This window comes from Micropterus salmoides, unplaced genomic scaffold, assembly GCF_014851395.1.
Source record: "Micropterus salmoides isolate LMB-PRFRI ecotype aquatic unplaced genomic scaffold, ASM1485139v1 Ms_hic_scaffold_6, whole genome shotgun sequence".
NCBI lineage: Eukaryota > Metazoa > Chordata > Actinopteri > Centrarchiformes > Centrarchidae > Micropterus > Micropterus salmoides.
In genome coordinates, this window is record NW_024044348.1 from 20,652,683 (window position 1) to 20,672,494 (window position 19,812).

Below are 19,812 nucleotides of genomic sequence, written 5' to 3' on the forward strand. Positions count from 1 at the left end.
TCTCTCCTCCACTTCAGTGATCAGCACCTTGATCTTGCACTCGGTGAAGTTTCTTTTGGACGTTTGCGTATTTATAGTCATTTACATTAATTTACGCTCAATTTCACGTTGATTGGGCTGTATAAAGAAAAGATGAGCAGGTCCTGTCCCAGGCCTGGTTTTATACATGTAGATATTTCTGTGCATACATACTTGTCAAGAACAACCTTTCTCCATGCAGCTTATTTTCCCCATTACAGCCCCTCTTCACTTGCTCCCTGCCAGGTTGTCTTCCACCTAGGTGGCCAGTGTAACTTTGTTTTTGATTCTGCCTGACCTACGTTACTTGTGTTGCCTGTTTCCTGGACCTTGCTTCTTCTGCCTGCCTGTTTGGATTTGTTTCCCTTCTTTGCACTGGCTACCTGGTGTTCTGTCTCTGAGTCATGCTCCTGGGTTCACTTCTCCCAGTTTCCTGTGAAACATGGAAAAGTGTATGGGTTATAACAGATAGAGGAAATAAGAGATAAATGAACAACACTAAGAGTCTACAGCCATGCTAGCGGCTCTGTGAGGCTGTACTTAACAGCAGTGCTAACTGCTAATATCATCATGCTAACATGCTCACCATGACAATGCTGACAACATGCTCATGTATATATCATCACTTAAGTAGAGAATTAAATGCTATAACGTTACATCAGATTTTTGTAATTCATGCCTCCCTTTAAAGGTCCATTTAAGTTCATCAATCACAGTACAGCTATGTTAAAGATTGACATTCAGTAAATTGTTAAGTGAATTTTATTTTAGCCTGTTTTTAACCAGCCAAAATTAGCATCACAATTAATATCACAGTTAATGTGAATCACGGATGCACCTTACTAACCAAGGTAGCTAGTTTCTTCCTCTCGTCTGAATATGGTCACTTCTGGTGCCAAAATGCCAGACTCGAGGCTTCAAAACGGTAGTTCACAAACCAATGGGTGACATCATGGTGGCTACATCCACTTGTTTTATATAGCCTATGAGTTACACCCAAAATGAAAAAGCTGAAGAAATGCTGATAACCAATGCTTATCAAACCTCTGCTGGAAACTGCTCTAGCATCCCTCCCTTTGAACTCAAGACTTTTTTATCGCTGTGTGCAACACTTTAAAGCCAGTCTTTAAAGCGGTAATGTTGCACTCTTTATGGTTCAACAGAGATGCTGAGGGGGCATTTTCCTCTCAAAAATCCATGTGGTGGAGCCTCATAGACTAGATCACTAGAGACAATTACTCCCATGACTTTTGTGTTTCGATAGACACATTCAGTTAATCTCACGTGATAGACCAGCAATGATTAAGTCATCTTAGAAAATGTATAAAGTGATGGATCAAGTTCACATCAGTGCAGCTGCATGTACAATTTTGCTTTGATGAATTGTTGAAAAAATAATAACATATTGGGAAAGGCAGACAGAAAATACAGATAATTGGTGAGTTTTGACAAGTCATAGGCTTGAATGAAAAAACACAAATACAACATTACTGCTATTATCCATTGAGTCCTATGTGATGCAGTGGTTGTACAACAGAACAACGAAATATTGTGCAAAGCACATTGTAGGACAAGAAAACCCAAAGTTGGACTGAGCCCCTGAGTTTTATCTCTGAGCAATCTGGGGATTTACACAGTGAGTACAAATCTTTATTTCCATTAACAACGGGAGTAACACAGTCATACCACAAGCCAGTTGCAGCTGTTTATCAGTAAGGTGGCCAGAGCCGTGTCCAACCAGGGCTTAACTGAAACTGAACATCTGCCTCTAATAAAAGCCCTGGAGGTATGAAGAGTTATTAGTGCTTACAAGGTTGCTCTGGTCTTGTCTTTCTCTGCCACTCGCCTTTCCTCTTCCCATGTCTCTCCCTCTTTCTCAGGGTTTAAGTAAATGAGGCATTTATTAATGGCATATGTACAGTGATCTTGTCCCAGTGACCTTATCACAAACAGCTGTTAAGTGACAAATGAGACCTTCAGCCTGGATTGTGAAATGAGAAATGACCAGGCCATAAGATTTTAGTCTGTGGAGTGTCTTTTATGTCTTCTGAAATAATTCCACCATAAGCTAAAGTCTTATTGGCAGATTATGTATGTGGTCCTTGAATAAAAGCAATTTCTTTCATTTATTGTTCCACTTCACTCTGCATGTGTGTGTCCGCAGGAAGCGGAGCCAGTTTATGAACATGGTCAGTGATATTCTTCCAAAGATAACGTACAAATACTGGGTGGCCTGGGTCTTCATTTCATTCATAATGCATGACACACAGATTTTAGCCTGATGCTCAGGTCAAAGATTTAATAAAGTTCAGATCATATTACAACAGTTAAATAGTTTTCTCATGCCATGATGATACAGTAATCCACATATGCACTTGGGAGTTACATGGCTACATGTTTGTTACTTTGGACTCTTGACTTTGTATGGTCCATGAACCATAACCTTGACTTGTCTGGTTAGGCTGCACTAAACATGACAGGGCCTCTCAACTTCCTATCAATTGGCGGAGCAATGTCACGACCTTGGATTTGAGTGTGCTGTTTTTCTGTGTATTTTGTTACATATCCATTTATGTTTTACTTGTTCTCTCTGTGTTCTTGTTCAGGTTTTGTTAGTTGAGCATTGCTTCCTTGTTTTCTGTTGTATTTAGTTACATGTATCCTTCTGTGTTTTTGTGTAGCTTTACTTCCTGTTTTATTTTGTGATTTTGGTGATTGGTGTTTTTGTCTAGCTTTGTTTCCTGTCTACCTTGATTCCTAATGCGTCTCCACTGTGTTTAATTGACCTGCCTGCTTGTGTGTGTGTGGTGTGCCTTTGTGTATATTGCCCTCAGTTGTGCTCAGTCCTTGTGGTGTCGTAATCGTCTATTTTGAGGGTTTTGTCCAAGTTTGTTTCCTCGCCACTGAATTGTTTCCCTTTTGGATTTCCCTGTTCTCCATGTCTTGTGGATTTGGAATGTTTCTGCCCTGTATGGATTTACCTTAGTTTGGACTGTTGGATTATTTCTTTTGGAACATTCTGCCTAGTTTGGACTATGTTTCGTTGATGGTATGTTACTTTAGTTTGAACCCCCTGAACAACAAACTCCTTGCCTATGTCTGCATTTTGGGTTCACATTCAGTATTCCTGCATCAGCACTCAGCCTTTCTGATAAGCGTAACTGAAGCGTAATCAAGAACACTAATACAAACCCTCATTCAATAAGTTTCTTGTGTCAAAATGCCACTGTGGCCCAAAACATGTGCAAAATACATGAAATATTCTAGCTTTCCCTTAAGATCTTGTATTCAGTGAACACATCTTGTACTGACACAGAAACATGTGTTGTAGCATTTGTGAGTCATACTTTATTTTCAAATTGTGCAAAAAATATAGAACCCATCCTACACCTGTATAAAAACAAGACAATCAAAATTAATTTACAAATTTTAATGATATTTTACTGCATAATGGATTATCCAAAAACAAGAAATCATAGTATTTACATTTCCCATAAAATTCCCATATAGAAAAGACCTAAATGCCTAGCGTAGCGATAGGACTGAGGTAGAATAAAGAGATAAAGTTGAAATATGCTTGAAGGAAATTATTTTGGTGAGTCAGATTTTTCAGGCCAGGTATCTGTGACATTTTTACGGTCTTGCAGCATGTTTGTAACCTCAAGGAAACTGACAGGGCAGCAAGGCTTAATGGTACTGTTCTATAATGTTTGTGATGTTATTTAGGACCCTAACTGGACACCCCAGTCCAGCAGCAAAAACTGGACATTTGTTTCATTCATTTCCACAAGGGATGCTAACTATGCTAAGTGTATTTTTTTCTTTGCATTTAAGTGACACTTTAGAAACATGTACAGAGAGCAATGAACACAAATTCAATTAATAAATTCAAATCAGGGCTGTACCAATGGCAACCGCGTCAATCCAGTATAGTGATAGACATTACAAGTGAAGTGTCTGTGTCCTGCATGCACTGGATAGTGTTAATTGTTCCAAAGTGCATAAAATGCAGTTTGATGATGATAATCTTTAACATATTCACACAGTTCAAAATATGGTCTAGTCTCTACACATAAAACTCTATCTGTACCTGAAACATGTAACACATTCATCTGTCTTAGGTGGGGAGAGGACAAATTTAGCATTTTCATACATCTTATTATGGTACAATTTAGACTTTGATTTGGTTTCACAGTCTAAATCTTCAAGAGGAGAAAGCATAGATTATTCAGGTGAGCAGAAACAGGCAATGAAATAAAAAAGAAATCATAATAATGTTAATATATGGTACTCCATTTTTAAAACAAACAAAATATCATATATTCTGTACAGAATGATTAAATACAGTGTGATCAGTATACATTCCTGTGTATGAAAACCAATTTGAATTTGTAAAAAGAACATCAATGTAAACATAATACTTTCTCTAAAACATGTCTAACTCAAAACTTCCAGCACCAGCTGTTCACTGCACCATAATATATAAAAACATTCTGTATTCACAGATTAAGTAAGTATGTCTAAGAAATATACATATCTGGAGTTAAAAGTGAGAAAAAACAAAAGTCCATCAAAATACAGGACAACAAGTGTCTATCAGTCTGCTGGGACGTTCTGTTTCCACTGAAGGCACAGAGACCAGATTAACAGCCATGATATCCAACCTGTGGGCACTTCCTGCTCTTCAAGAGCAGCTGAGGTGGTCTTTGGACTTCTGAACCGAAGTCTCACTCCCTCACAGCAAAGACTCGGAGAGAGCCTCCATCTGTGTTGCTCTTGCTGCGAAAGACAACACAGAAAACATGTTACATTTCATAACCACTACTACAGATGCAACCACTGTCTACTAAATGTGTTAAAGCGCTATTGTCCTGAATATAAATCCCTTGTATGGGTTAAGCTCCAAAAGCATTGCATCCTCATTGTAACCAAAATAGTCTTTCATTAGACCCTCTGTGCCCCCTAAATGTCCGCTTTGAAAGTGCTCTAGCTTGCAACGCATGCTTTCTGTTAAAAAATGTGGTACTCCCTGTGACAAGAAAACTTCAAGTGTAAAATCAATGGAGTGCACCTTAAGTCAAATAAATACATCTTTTTGCAGAGTGACTGTTTTTCTGATACTTTGAAGTCTGCTTTTTAGTATTGCCCAAGTCCTCCCAGGAGCCAAATCTATTAAAAAGTACACAATCATGGTGTTCACAGCATCTTTGGAAATGGCATCAAATGGCACATTGGCAGTATGACTCATTGTTTCTGTATTGCTGAGTCTGACCTTTTCCAGCTACCACATGTGTTATACTTGATGACTTTGTAATTAGTTCATTAGTGGAGAGACCTTGAAGCTCTGCCATGATCAATAATCACGATATGCCTGTGCGATTGGTATCACATCACAGATAATTGTCCATATAGGAAAGCACTGAGTAAGTGGCTGACAGCATTTCCATCCTCGGGTAATCAGATAGGCTGTGATTACTTCCCCAGCAACAGGGAATCCAGTCCAAATTGCCCACCCTGCCCTGATGTTGGTACATGGCACGGACTCTCAGCCATTTATTGACCTCCTATCCCAGTGCCCTGAGTGGGGCCTTCTCAGTTCTGCATTACATTTCATAGTATTCAGACTTGGATTATTTTGGCCATTCAGCACTTTGCACACTCAATTGAAATGCCTGGGTAAAGTAAGCAAAGATCCCATGTGTGGCCCATCCACACACTAAACCACACCATTACTCTTACAACCCCATATGCCAGCAGAACTGGCCACAAGAGCTTCCTTGCCTAAGCTTAGTCCACTGGAGTCAGCCACAGACATGAGAGTGATGTGAGAAACATGGCGTGCATGCAGAGAACATATTACAGATTACAGGAGACATAAATCAAGGTAGGGTAGAGTGATGAAAAGGCACCTTTCTCAAGCAGATTCTCATGTCAAATTTTACTACAAGTTTCATGTTTTCATTTTAATTGTGTCTCAAGGTTTTCTTACTAAATATCTAATATTAAGGCTAAATATTATTCTGTATCTACCCTGTGTCCACCCACACAGGTGGTCTCAATCTTGCCTAATTAGACCTCTTCATATGACTGTGTAGTTGTGTGCAGATTTGATTCACCTTTTTTATTTTATTTAAAGTATTTAAATTGCTTCATTTCTTGCAAACACTATGTATTATGCCATTATTTAGGAATCTGAATAACTACCACACCATACATGACTCTTCTGAGACATTGGCGGTTAACGTGTTGCACTCCTCAGCATTCAACGTGTGTTTTCAGGATGCATTTGGGATGTTTTCACAAACTGTGTTTTAGTTTTCCCACAGTGGCAGATTTGTAAGATGCTTGTACGTGTGTTATTAGTGAAAACTAATTCCCATACCTCCTCTAGCTTTAATACTTAACTGATAGCTTTCATTACAACAAAAGAGGCTTTGTAGTTTTGCAGCTGCTTGTTGATGGAAGCTGTCACATACTATGTCTAAACATGTATGGACAAAAGCTTAAAATCTCCAAACCTAAATGAGCCAAATCTGAAAATATAGATTTCTGGAACTCAGACTATCTCTAATGTCACAATGGTAACCTAAAACTATTTGACATGATGCCTGACCCATTTATCTTTGTTCATTTTTGTTATTTATTTGTTATATATATTTACAGTTTGTTTGTTTTTAAGTTGACCACAAAAGATTTCGTAGTACCTCTCAGACTGGATGCCATTTTTCAGGACTCCAACATAGTTCTTTCTCTTGTCCAGTGGCAGAACATCCACCAAACCGCCGTCTGCTTTGATTACCCCTGCATGGATGGCTGCTTTACAAATACTGGAGCTCTGTGAAGAGAAAGTGTGGAAAAGAGGACAAATGCTTTTACAAGATGTTAACTTTGTTTATGAAATACAGTACAAAATGTATTGCAGTAATTCACTGACACACAAGCACAGTTACACACACGCAAGCATTTGTTTCGCAGTCTGAGCCAACACAACAGACCATAAGCTCTTATCAACAGTCTGAAGCAGAATCATTCATTCCTAGTCAAAACACAAATCACACTGTCCACACACCCCTCCAACATTTCTAACCAGATGGTTTATGTCTTGTATTTAACTAACATCCAGCCTCTACACCAATGAAGAAACACATTTAGGTGCCTGAGATTGCAAAACATTCTTGGGCATACTTGCTATGAGCCACACTGCTGCCTTATTTTTTGAGACATAAAAGTTCTTGGGAACTATGATCTGTGTCCAGCCGGACATCAGCTAAGGTCACTTTCATCCATGGTAAAACCCAATTAAACATCACATTGACATCATGTGACTGTGCCAATTGACAACTCCAAAATTATCCACAAGAGTGACATGAATACTAACAAACTGTGCATCTGATATGCTTAGTTTGGAGGGTACTTTACAATGACTAATCTACTCGTGATTTGATCATGAACATGATTTATGTGACTTCTGAGTTATGATATAAACCAGTTTTCTATGTCTCTTACTGCTGAGACACAGGCACTCACTATAAGATAATGCTTGAATAAACCTCAGAGTGGTCAGGCATGGTAATACATCCCTGGAAGTCTCTGGCTTATCTCACCAGTACTCCATGAGCTATATTCATACAGTGTTTCAATAGTTTTTTAAAGATACCATGCATCACCAAGCGTGCAAAGTCACTCTAACTGCAGATCCAAATATCCATTCCTTTCTTTCTGAACTTATAGCACATAAATACATTTTAAAAAGAGCACATAAATGCAGGAGCCTAGTGACTTACATCTGTGTAGACGTTGTTTCCAATCACAGGTGACCAATAAGACGGCTGAGTCTTGCAGCCGGCTGGACAGACAATTCTAAGAAACAAATAGGACATTAGTATGAATTTGCAGCAACAGATAAATGTTATATTTATGGAAATAAAACCTTACTTTAACACCCCCTATTTAGCATTTAAAAATGTTTCATAACACACTATACTAGGGTTGTAAGAAGTTATAAGGACATTTTAAGTATTTAGTAATGTACAGTATATGAGGACATATTTTATATTTTATAATATTACATTAGTGTTTTACTATATTGTCATTCATTATCTGTTCATATACCAGCATCCATGTTATAGTTGTTGACAAATACTTTAATAAACACACTGCTTATAGATATATTATAGCTTCTTAAAATGGGGTATATGGGGTGTTAAAGTGAAGGGTTAACTAGGAATGTGTCTTTGTTGGATACATGTATAGATATTTCATGTTTTAGAGAATGATAAGATGGCATCTGTGAGAAGGCACCTTGGACAGTGTGAGTAGGGCTTTTTGAAAGGGCAGATTTCAGCCACTGTGGTGTAGCAGTCAACAGTCATTTCTGTCACAGAGAGAGAAGTCATATATAACACTTAACATGTCTAACACATGTGTTGGCTGACTGTGTGAATCTACATGCAATCATGACTCAAACTTCTTCTTAAAAACAGCGCTTTACTTACCTTCCACTCGAGCCACCACAAAGGCATTCCCGGGTTTATGTTTACTGTAAAAGACAGCGAAGAGTTTAGAAATAAGGAAAATAAAAAGGCTCTCAGGAAAATCCATTATTGCACACACATTTCCCTGCTTCTGTGAATCACAAATGTGTTGCATCAGCAAATGCAATTGCAACATATTAGGGAAATTTTGGGTTAATTTTGGGGAAATTAGGCTGACCATATATATCTACCTGAATGACTCAATGCCATTCTTTGTGACTCTGACAAAGAATGGTAACTTGTCACTCCTTGTGATGTCGACCAGTCCTCCATTGTTGTCAATGACACCAAAATGGATAGCAGCTCGGCAAATACTTGATTGCTGAAACAATACAAATGAACATTTAAAAACATGAATTTACAGTATAAATTGTTGCATGATGCAAGATGTTAGGTAGACTCACCACATCGTAAAAGACATTTCCCCAGACTTTCCCTTTCTTATTCAGACAATTAGCGGGACAATTATATCTGCGGAGTCAGAAAATGAGTTAAGAGTGAGTTAATGTTGGAGAGTAAGTGTATGGTAAAGACAATGAATGAGACATAAACATCCCAAAAATAACCTGACCTGTTGCAGGATGCACCTCTACACTTATCTCGCAGTCTAGTCTCGCACTTGATGTTTTGAGCTGCAAAAACAAGACAGACAACTTGTAAAGAACTATACAAAACATGACATATTAAAGTTATTTTTGATCATTCCTTTAGCTACCGAGATAGGTGTTGCTGGGAGTCTTTGAAGATGGCATCTTGGGTGTGGGGGGCTTAGGAGTGGAGGGTTTGGACACTGGTTTCTTCGGAACAGATGGTTTAGGTTTGGGGGCAGGTTTGGCGGTGGTACGAGGTAGCAGTGGAACCTGAGGCTTCTCCACCTCATTCATGTCCTCTGTCTCTGAGCGCTGAGAGTCTACAGATGGACAAACATTAGATTCAGCTGGCCAACATGTTTAATGTTAACATATTTGAATGAAAACTATGTGGATTTGCTCACCTTTGTAGCACAGGTTATTCCTACATCCTCCTCCATAGCTGGGAGGGCACTGAGAACATGGGCGACCATGCTGGTATGGAGCCTCACCGATCCAGTTTCCCCTGCAGAAGTGAACAGTGGACAGCTTGACTAAGGTGGAAATGAGTCATCAGTCAAGCATCACTAGGCACATGGCCGTGTAATTACTTCAGCACTCTTTGTCCAACTCTCCTAATAGTCATTAATCCCACAAACTAATAAAAATGCTCCTTGTTGTCTCTCAGGCAGTTACATCCTGTGGGCTGTCTGGAAAACAAGCGCCTGCTCTGCTCTTGTTTTTCTTTCCCCGTGCTTCATTATTATTTTTCTATTCTGACTTGTGGAGGAATTTTAATGGCCCCAATATGTCATAAAAACATCTCAGACAACTAGCGCTACATATGTGCAGAATAGCTATAGTACACACACTGTAGCATTTGCCCCAGCATTGTAAGGAGGAAGAATGTAAACAAGAGTCAAGAGAGAAGAAGTGTTGATGAACAGTGAAACATGGAGGAATGTTGATCTTACTTTGGGGAATAGTTGCACACAAGGTAAACGGAGTTCTCCCATATTTCTCCCCACACGTTCATCCTTGGACACATATGCACAGCACAGCCCACTCTGGTAGTGGTTGCCCAGACCATCTGTAAAGAGGGAAATAAAAGAATGGTTAGTACAAACAATTGCTGAATGGACAGACACACAGCAGAGTAAACTATTGAGCTTGCAGCCTAGATTTCCTGCCTCACATTTCTCACTGCCCATGGTTCAGTCATTCATTCCAGAGGAAGCAACTGGATAGGCAGTCACGATTAATGGGGCCACTGGGACTTCCAGGAGTCCCAGGTTTGTTTTTCTGCCCCAGTCAGATGCACATCCTGTGTGAACCCAGTTTACCCTCTGTGACCTCTGCAATCATGATCATTTTAATCATCCTGTTAGAAGTGGAAAAAATGGCATGATTTCTTAATATCTTAGTTCTGATGAAACAGAAGTCAGTGTAGGCCCAAAACTGTCCAAGGTCAAATAAAATTCCTTATTAAACAGAAAGCTGCTGCAGTGGTGTTACAGATGATGTGCCATTTGACGGCAAATACAACGCAGCATGTTCCATAACTCCTCCTCACTTTCCTCCCCAACTCAGAAACATGTGCACTCTCCCTCCTCAGGAATGTTCATCTTTTTTTCCTGGTACAGTTAGAGGCCACTGGAAGTAGTGAGTCAGCAGACTGGCGTGTGCTGAGTGATGGTAGTTCAGTTCAGTGTGCTCTTCACTCCAGAGGTTTAAGCATTTCTCTGTACAGGTAGTTATGGCGTATGACTGGCTGGACTACAGATACATCAGAACTTCCCACAAATGAAAGACAGAGACAAGGCAGTGATGCTCAGTTTTAGACCTGTCTCTGCTGTCTGCAGCATCTTCAAAAGAATCCAGGTCAAGCGGTGAGAGGTGTCTGGTGTGTATGGAAATGACTACCAGATGGCAGTGATCAGGTTTCAGGGTGAAGGCAGAGGGAGGAGTCTGAATGTGTCTGTAAACTCATCCCAGCAGCTACAAAGTGAAGTCTGGGGGAAGAGGAGGCCAGCTCAGCCTTTTCTGTTTCCTTTTGATTGATTTCTTAATTTTTTCACCCACTCTTCAACTCTTCAACCCCTCTGTTCCATTATTTGCATCAGACTTTTGATCAATCCTTCTAACATCCTTGTTTTCACTGTCTGCAAGTTACTATATACATGCCTTTCATTTAACCCTGCAGTCTCCCCACACCTCTGCCCATAAAGACTGTGAAATGCCATACAGGGTGCACACCACATGTTGTATTCTAATATTACCCTGCATCACCTGTCAAGTGACATATGTTCCACATTACAGATAAAAGAAGGCACATGACCTGATACTAAACAGATTGTATCATAAATATACTAGAAATGACAATATATGGTTCCAAGGGAAGTTGAAAAATATAATTCAATTTAAAATGAAACTTACCCAGTTAAGAGTAAGCTTATAACTCACTGTCAAGTGCTTTGTTAGAGGAGTACTCCACTGATTTAGCATTGCACACCTATAAAACTGATGCAGCTGAACCAGAAATACTGTCATTTTATTCCAGGCATTCTTCTTCCTTCTGTCAAAACCAAGGCGCCTACAATACCCACAAGGTAACTCAACAACTGGCAGTTCGGTCGGAGAATCGTGTTTTTTAAACTAGTAGCAGCTAGCCTCAAGCAGAAATGTGGAGTGGGCAACAAATGTTTGTAACTTCACTTCTTGCTCCACACCCCTAGATTTTTTTCATCTTCAGCCCCAAACAGCGCTGACTCAACGCTTTATACTTGTTTTTTTCCATATTTGGTATCACTCTGCAACATATTTTGATGTGTAGAATTAGAGTTCCCCTTTAACCTATCTAAAAATGTTCTCCTGAACTCTTTCCCATTAACTTCCCCTGCACTTGTTTTTTTTAAGTTCATCTCACCTGGGTGTAATGGGTGCACATGGGACCAGAGCAGCGTTCTGGACACCAGGGATTGCACTCATGTTGGTAGGGATAGGTGTAGTATTGCGACTCATCATACCAGGTCTGGACGTGAAAGGCAGGAGAGCGGTACCTGTAGGGCCCATGCGCACACACACACATACACACAAACAAACACACACAGACGTACAAACAGTAGGCTCAGTCACAGGCAATCCAGGTACCAGGGGCAAAAGGGAAATATCTGAAGGAGCTGCCAGGTGCTTTGGCTACACTTGAGAAACATTGCATTTACCTCCTTGCTACTCCCCCTCCCTTTAGGCCTCAAATGATGAGTCTGACTTTGACCATGCACAACGATAGTCTGTTCCCCTCCATAACAGGGGACATCAAATGAGGTGAAAAAAAAAGAATCAAAGCAAACCTAAACATGGCTGCAAAGCCTAACAAATCAGTTCTAGCTCTTATTATAAACATCTCTTTTTAAGGTATTGAAAAGTGCTGAGCTGGAGAGTAGAGGGGGAGTGGGAAAAAAGGACTGCACATCAGGGTTTGCTGGCACAGGAAGAAGAGAAGGGAATAGGGAGGGAGGAAAGGGGCTATGAGAATGAGAGCAGATTCCTGGAAGGGCACCTGCTGCGATAGCCATACACACAGAGGCCTACTGTGTCTGGTGTCTACTCGTTCACACGAACATCAACCTTCATGCGGTAGCAGTGACCAGTACTACCCATGCTTGTGCTTCACACATGCCAAATGGACCAATATTTCTTTTAAAGGAGCAGATCAGTTCAACTGATTTTGACTAGCTGTATTTCCTGCTGCCAAATGACATTCATCACTGTAGTTTACAGGAAACAACTTCCTCTCGTAACAATGCAACGGCTCAGTAAATACTTACAGTAATAAAAAAAAGAAGAACTATGTTTATATGTAATGCTAAGACTGTGAAAGAATAACTCTGTACTATTGTTGTGTAAAGGGTTATCCTGTCTACTATTGTGTTGCTCATTTTTGGGTACCTACCGAAAATCTGTACGTCTTGTGTATAGAAAACTACCAAAGTACCAGAAGTTGGCATCCAGTGTCAGATTTGTAATGCCTAATTCTGCAGGTGTTTACTGATTTGAATCATAATTTTGCCAATTTTATTGTTTTATTTGGTATTTGTGCTGCTGCTCGTGTTGAGACAACATTTCACATTTGAGAACTTCAGCGTCTTTTACCACTTTGTAATAGGTCACGCTTTATAGTTTATAAGTTGTAACTAATGGCTTTATAAATGTTTATTTAATAATTGCTAATGCTTCATATTAGTTATAAGCTGTTATAAGAACATATTTTGGGCTGCCAGGTTGTGAACAAGACTAAGGGTCTACACCATGCTAGTGGATCCGTAACGCTGAACATGGTCACAGCCCTGTTGTGAGCTAAATGCTAACATTAACATGCTAATAGGGTTACAGTGAAAATGCTAACATGCAGATGCTAAGCAGGTATAATGTTTACCATGTTTCCCATCCTAGTTTAGTGTATTAGCATGCTAACATTTCCTATGTACACTATGTACAGTTGAGGCTGATGGGAATGTCATTAGTTTTGCAGATAAACCGAAAATACTGCTAGCATTTCTTTTTTTTGCCTTATGCTTAAAATAGCTTACCAACTATGTGTGTTATGGCATCTCACCTTCCCCAGTGAACAGCCAGGTTTTGTCCAATAGACATGAGCAGGTCCTGAGGTCCATGATCCCATTGACACTCCTGTGACCACTGAGTGGCAGACCGCTCCAACTCATCATCCCAAACCTGCGCACACAAAGTAAAACAAGTTTCTCACAAGGAATTCCCTTATTTTATGGGAAGACGTCATATTGTTCACCTGCAGCGTGTAAATTATTATAATCACACATCACCACATCTTGTTCTGACTCAGTAGATACCAAACCGCAACCTGTTCAAGGCTTCTGCTGTTGCACTTCCTTCCTTCCAAATGAGCTGAAAGTGAGCTGGATACAAGTACAACATTAACCTTAGACGTTGACATTTGACTGAAGCAGCTGGCGCCTGGCCCTGGTCCACTACAAATCTCCAGCAATCACAGCTGAATTATCCACATTTCCTGAGTGGGTTTCTTTACAGTGGTGGAGAGGAGGGTGGAAAGCGGAGAAGACACCTGATTCCCACTGTGGAAGAGGGGCGCTATGAAGGGAGAACTGCATACAGCCTGACCCCTCAAAGCACATCTCCTCAGTAAATTTCCAGCCTTCTGGTGGTCGCTAAAACATGCACACACAGACACCACTGTAACCCCAAACACCCATACAGTACACTAACACAAACACACACACTGCCTGTTCGCTGGAATTTGAGAGAGCACTGGGCAGAGTAAATCTTCAGACACTTTCCTCCCTGGCTATAACCGCACTCCAGAGACACACAGGCCACCACTGCTTTTCTCAACTTTATGGACCTTGTGGTTTTTAATAGTCATCTCAAAAAGAATCCCTCTCCCACTTTACCCATTGATGTGCCACGTCATCCCATCGTTTTCCTCTCTCTAGCCTTATTCTCTCTGTCCTGCTTTGACCCCGCCCTCCCTCACTCTCCTGTCTTCTCCAGAGCTGAGCTGTTTGCAGGTAGGACAGAGTCAGCATTATTATCCTCCTTGTAAAAGAGCAGCGCAGCAGGCTGCCAATAGCTCACCATCATTACTCCATGTTTCCAGCAGAGAGAAAAGGTTGTTTTTATTACACCACTTTTCTAGGCAGAATAAAAGATCAAATCCTAATTACAAGCCTCATTCCAGAGCTCAGTGTTGCTGACACATTCAAATTAAGTTCTATGTCAGATTAAGCCAAAGATTAAACTTGATAACTTTTAATTATCTGTGTTGATTGAAGAATAATAGCGAAATAGGGGGGTAATGGGACATGTCTCACCATGTACTCCATGTTTGAGGCTGTGGGGTAGACGCTGCCCCTCAGCTTGTTGTGCAGCTGGAGGATCTCCTCACGGTCAGACCAGCGGATGGCTCTTCGGGTCCTATTGCCAGGTGCGTTGCTGGTGCCATTCTGATCCGCTTCCTCCTCGTAGCGGCTCAGCAGCTGCCTGAGCTCCTTGGAATCAGGCAGGAAGAGTGAAGCTGAGTCCCTGATGCATAACAGCAGGAGGGAGAGACAGAGGGAGAGGACATGGATCCAGGTCATGGCAGCGCTGGTCATTCTGACACTTCAGCCGTCTGGGTTGGACTTTCAGACTACAGTAGACAGCGGACTGTGTGTGAGCCCGCAACTTAGAGTTCCAGACACCTGCAGAGAGAAAACATTTAATGAGTCTTTCCCCACCGTTTAAGGCAACAGAGTACAGTTTACAAACTATGGGCATGCAGATTACTAAACTAACTAAGAAAACAGAAACAATTTCCATCAGTATCTGTCACATGCCTCTCTTTGTTGTTGTTCTGATACAGCTGGAAAAAAATATTGATTAGGAAATATATAATTTTTCATTCTTTCCCTTGTATTGTGTTACAGAATAGCTGGTGCTGGCAAAGAATCTCTTGTGATGCCGAGGCATAGTAACCTTAACTCTGGACTTTTTACCCTCAGTGGTTCTGCTTTCTGTCAGTTCAGCCTTTTGCCAGTTTATGGCCGTTACACAAAAACTGTTACTAGGGTATCAGGCACACTAATAGCATCTGATGCAATCCAGTACAACTGCCCTGCAATAAGTCCTGCCTTTGAGAGGCTTTGAATGTTCAGTTGTTGTTTACACTGAGGTGTTAACTATTCATGGGTTCTGTCATTTCTGAGGCTGTCCCCTGATATCTGAATGTAATATGATCCGATACAACACCCCCTTACAATAACTAAAGCATCGATAATGACCATAGAGTTAAATCAACTCCTTTCTGATACAATGTGAAAAAAGCAGATCATGTAAACTTGCAGAGCTGTTGTACTGGATTAAAAAAGATTGTACAAACAAACTTGTTACTCATATTGGTATATGATCAAATCAAGCTAGTTTTGAAGTTATAAAAGACATTAAAAAAGATTATTGTCTCATTTCATTACATTGTGCATCACACAACTGGCTAAAAATTGTGACTTCATATTGTTACATTATCATTTTGTGGGTGACCCTTTTGTAATTACCAACCCCAATTTCTTCATGTTTTTTATTGCCTTATTTTGAACCGCTTCACTTATTTCCGCCTTTTACCAACCGGTTAGCTTCTGCATCCAAAAGATAAAGTCTGTCTAAATTTGAGCAATCACCCAGTAATAAAATAGCTTTGTCAGTAAATATAACACTGACTTTGCTTTGTAAGTATACTGAATGGTATCCACCTCTCCTTGTCTTCTGACTCTCTCCTGATTATTTTCTAATCAAACTGAGTGGCAGGATTGGACACTGAGGAAGGAGACCTGAGTTCAGCTTAATGATCCTTAACCCAGCTGAACCATGTTTGAGCTAAACACTGCATTCCTGCCACATCCAGGGGCAATGTTCTGTAACTGACCCTGCGTCTGACCTCCCTCTGGAAGCAAACAAGCAAGAGGGTTGACGTCCAAGATTAGAGCTAAACAAAATATCACAAGCTTTTATAAAGAGGCAAGAGCAGCCAGTCAGTGTGATCAGAGAAGAAAGAAAAAATAAAACAAGCTCTAAGTCGCACTGGTTCTTATCCTTGAATCCCTTCACATCTTTCCCTCTGGCTGAAAAGGCGGTTTGAGGTCTGGCACCGGCTCTGCGTCAACATGCTGTGCCAGCTCCGGGCACTGTGAGCCAGCGGGCAGCTCAGACACCACACCCTTCTCCTCTCCCTGTGCCCCATTTTCACACTGAAGCTCTACCAGCTTCTCTGTCTGGGCCCTTCTCATGGCTCTCATGAATTTTATACCAGAGTGACAGACAGCACAAGACTTGGACACACGTACATATCCACATCTGGTCTCTGAGTCCTCTGAAGAGGGACTGACCTCCTCTCCGCATCACCACCAGGTTGAATGTAAACACTCTTGTCACAATATAAATTGTCTGATTTATTAACTATTGTCATAGATGCTTGCTCACTTTGTCATGCCAGGGCCATATTTAAAGATTCTTTTATTTCACAAAAAAATTGCACCTCTAGCTCAAAAAATTTTTTTGGGGTGAACCATGGATTTTTATTGTACTGATAACTTAAAATCCAGGAATACATTTTAAAATAGTTTTCTACTTTGCCCTTAAGCTTACTCCCTGCATATAGTATTTTCCATCCTGGTAGCAACTGCTCTCCAATTGACGTTTCCTCAGTGAGGCTGCAGACTCACAATGAATGGCAGTGTCTTGCCAACAGCCTCTTTTACTGTGGCATAGTTTGTAACCCAAAACTGACATATCACAGTTGTTAGTGTCATAAGTTAATTTTGTCATACTGAATAAATCAATTCATCTGAAAAAATAAAATAGACTTATGAAGAAACATTTACCATAATTCACACAAAATTTTGTCAGCCATAAAGTGTATGGCCTGCAAATCGACCAGGTACATAGTTCATCATCTTTTTTTTTTGGAGGCTGCAAAATATAGTATAATACATTTGAGAATTGACAGATCTAAAACCCCTGCTCTACCACAGCATACCTGAAAGCTATAATTTGCAAATAAATGTGTATAATATGTCGCTCACCTCTGTCTCTATTACTTATCAGTTGCTTGAATATCTCAGAGCAGTTTCCTCTGCGCGCTGGAGAGCTGTGTTATTCCCTTGTGAGAGGACCAGGCTGCTGCTTGCTGGCGGTGTTCCTGAGCTGTGTAACTCCTGAGCAGCCCAGAGTGCCTTATATAGAGAAGGAGACCCCTCAGGACCAGAGGAAAAAATGACTGTCTCTCCTCACTCCCCCACACTCGCCAGCCTCCTGAAGAAGGCTATATTCTTGGCAAAGAGCGCGCTGAGTGCGCACGCTAACGAGCAGCCTGATGTCAGGAAGAAAACTACAAACATTGTAAATCAGCGGGCTGTCAGACGAGTCAGCGGCAGGCAGTTAGATCGCAATCTCTGAATCACGTTGTGGTGACAGTTATTACCCAGATATGTACCTTCAAGAATAGCTACAGGCACGCGTAAAACATTACAGACTGAACAAGGGCAGCAGTGAACAGGGAGACTAAAACTAAAATCACTCAAACGAAACAAAATAAAAAAGAGACACGTTGTAACAAATGGCTTGATTAATGGTTACTAAATGATTTACTAATGCTTTATACCTTAGTCATAAACAATGTTGGGTTGCCAGGTTGTGAAAAATCCATTGGCTGGAATTGATCAATTCTATTTTGGTAGGCTAATAATGCTTATTTAAATGTTTAGGTAATCCACCATTTAATGTTCGTGGGTTTCCCGTTCTCCAATAAGCCATTACATCTGCCGTTATAATTATTAAGTCATTAATTAAGGGCTATAATCGGATGAGGTTAATAACTAGTTTTTGGTCCAGATGTGTCTGCAGCTCTTTTCTGGAAAAAAGTGGTCAAAGGGAGTTTTCACAGTTTGTTGGTTCTTATGAATGGCCTATAACTAACAACAAAGCATTAGTAGATTATTTATTAAATATTAATAAGGCCAGTCAATGCAACTTAAACGACTTTTGTAAAAGGTGCCTTATTATAGGGACCATTTACCATCATAAGTCAAATAAACTTTCTTGTTTTGGGGTGCTCAGACACTAAGTTTCAACATATTTGTTGTAGTTGTGTATTTGTTTGCCATTAATCTCTAACATTTCAGCATCACTGAAATCACTGGTCCAGAACTAAGCAGCCTAATGACTATTCACCGTCACTCCACTCCACTTGAGTTGGCTGCACCTGCACTAACAGTACACATCAATTATCCAAACATAAAAATTTTTATACTTTATTTCACTAGTTGCAGGCGTGCTAATCAAATAATATCAGTTTTTGTTGTTTGTCTGGAGCAAAACCGGCAAAGACATTTTACACCCCATATTGGAGTAATTGATCGGTTTTAGGGAACGCGGTATAAAAACATTATTTACCACCCTGCTGTGGACAACTACACATCAACTTTAAATGGATCTTTGGAGTATTAAAACACTTGATTGACACACACATCATTATAGGACAAGTGTGGGGATAAAGAGCAGAAGGGAGCTGGTTCATCATGTCTCACTGTTGTATCTCCTTACTGACCCTGCTGAACCCTCAGAATTTCTTCCCACGAGGGCTCTGCCAGTTTGGCCTCTGCACTCAGTCAAAATACATGTTTAACAGGAAGTCTGGCCCATCATGCATCTGCTTTCCTTCTTAAATGTCCTGCAGAGATGCTAGGAAGGGTAATTATGGTCCGCAGTGAGATGTTCACAGGTGGACACAAGAAAAGAAAAGCTAAAGATCAAGCTCTTGGGTGGACCTCATAGGGATCCATCTATATTATCTATATTACCAAGGACACTTCTGGAAATACTTGGCTTTCCTCAGATAAAAGGGCTTCACTTTGCTTTCAGTCTTCTTTGTGAGACAATTTATCCTCTGTGCTGTATTTGGGATATCGGACATTTCCTCATTAAAGTAAAATAATTTTCTTCATGGGGTTACAGGGACTGTCATGTACCAGCCCAGAGAAATTGTGATATTTAAGTCTAGTGAATGGAATTTGGATCCATCCAGATGTGTAATGCAGACATGGGGCATTTTCCTGCAACTATATGAAATCGTTATTGGTCAACTACGTTATTGGACTACTACTTAT

General features: G+C 40.4%; 1 protein-coding gene across 2 annotated transcripts; it reads right to left on the minus strand.

Moving 5' to 3' along the window:
- Positions 1–3,342: 3,342 nt before the first annotated feature.
- On the minus strand, positions 3,343–18,021 carry crispld2 (cysteine-rich secretory protein LCCL domain containing 2). Of its 2 annotated transcripts, none has more exons than XM_038701398.1 (15): positions 17,731–18,021; positions 14,989–15,357; positions 13,737–13,855; positions 12,048–12,180; positions 10,096–10,211; positions 9,547–9,647; positions 9,268–9,462; positions 9,124–9,184; positions 8,957–9,023; positions 8,744–8,874; positions 8,514–8,557; positions 8,320–8,392; positions 7,803–7,878; positions 6,723–6,853; positions 3,343–4,797 (listed from the first exon to the last, which is right to left on the minus strand). In XM_038701398.1, the coding sequence occupies exons 2-15, from the start codon at positions 15,268–15,270 to the stop codon at positions 4,746–4,748; spliced, it is 1,581 nt and encodes a 526-aa protein (XP_038557326.1). In that variant the 5' UTR covers positions 15,271–15,357; positions 17,731–18,021; the 3' UTR covers positions 3,343–4,745. The 2 variants fall into 2 exon arrangements, with proteins under 2 accessions (XP_038557326.1, XP_038557327.1); XM_038701399.1 differs by lacking the exon at positions 17,731–18,021 and adding an exon at positions 15,652–15,668.
- Positions 18,022–19,812: the final 1,791 nt, after the last annotated feature.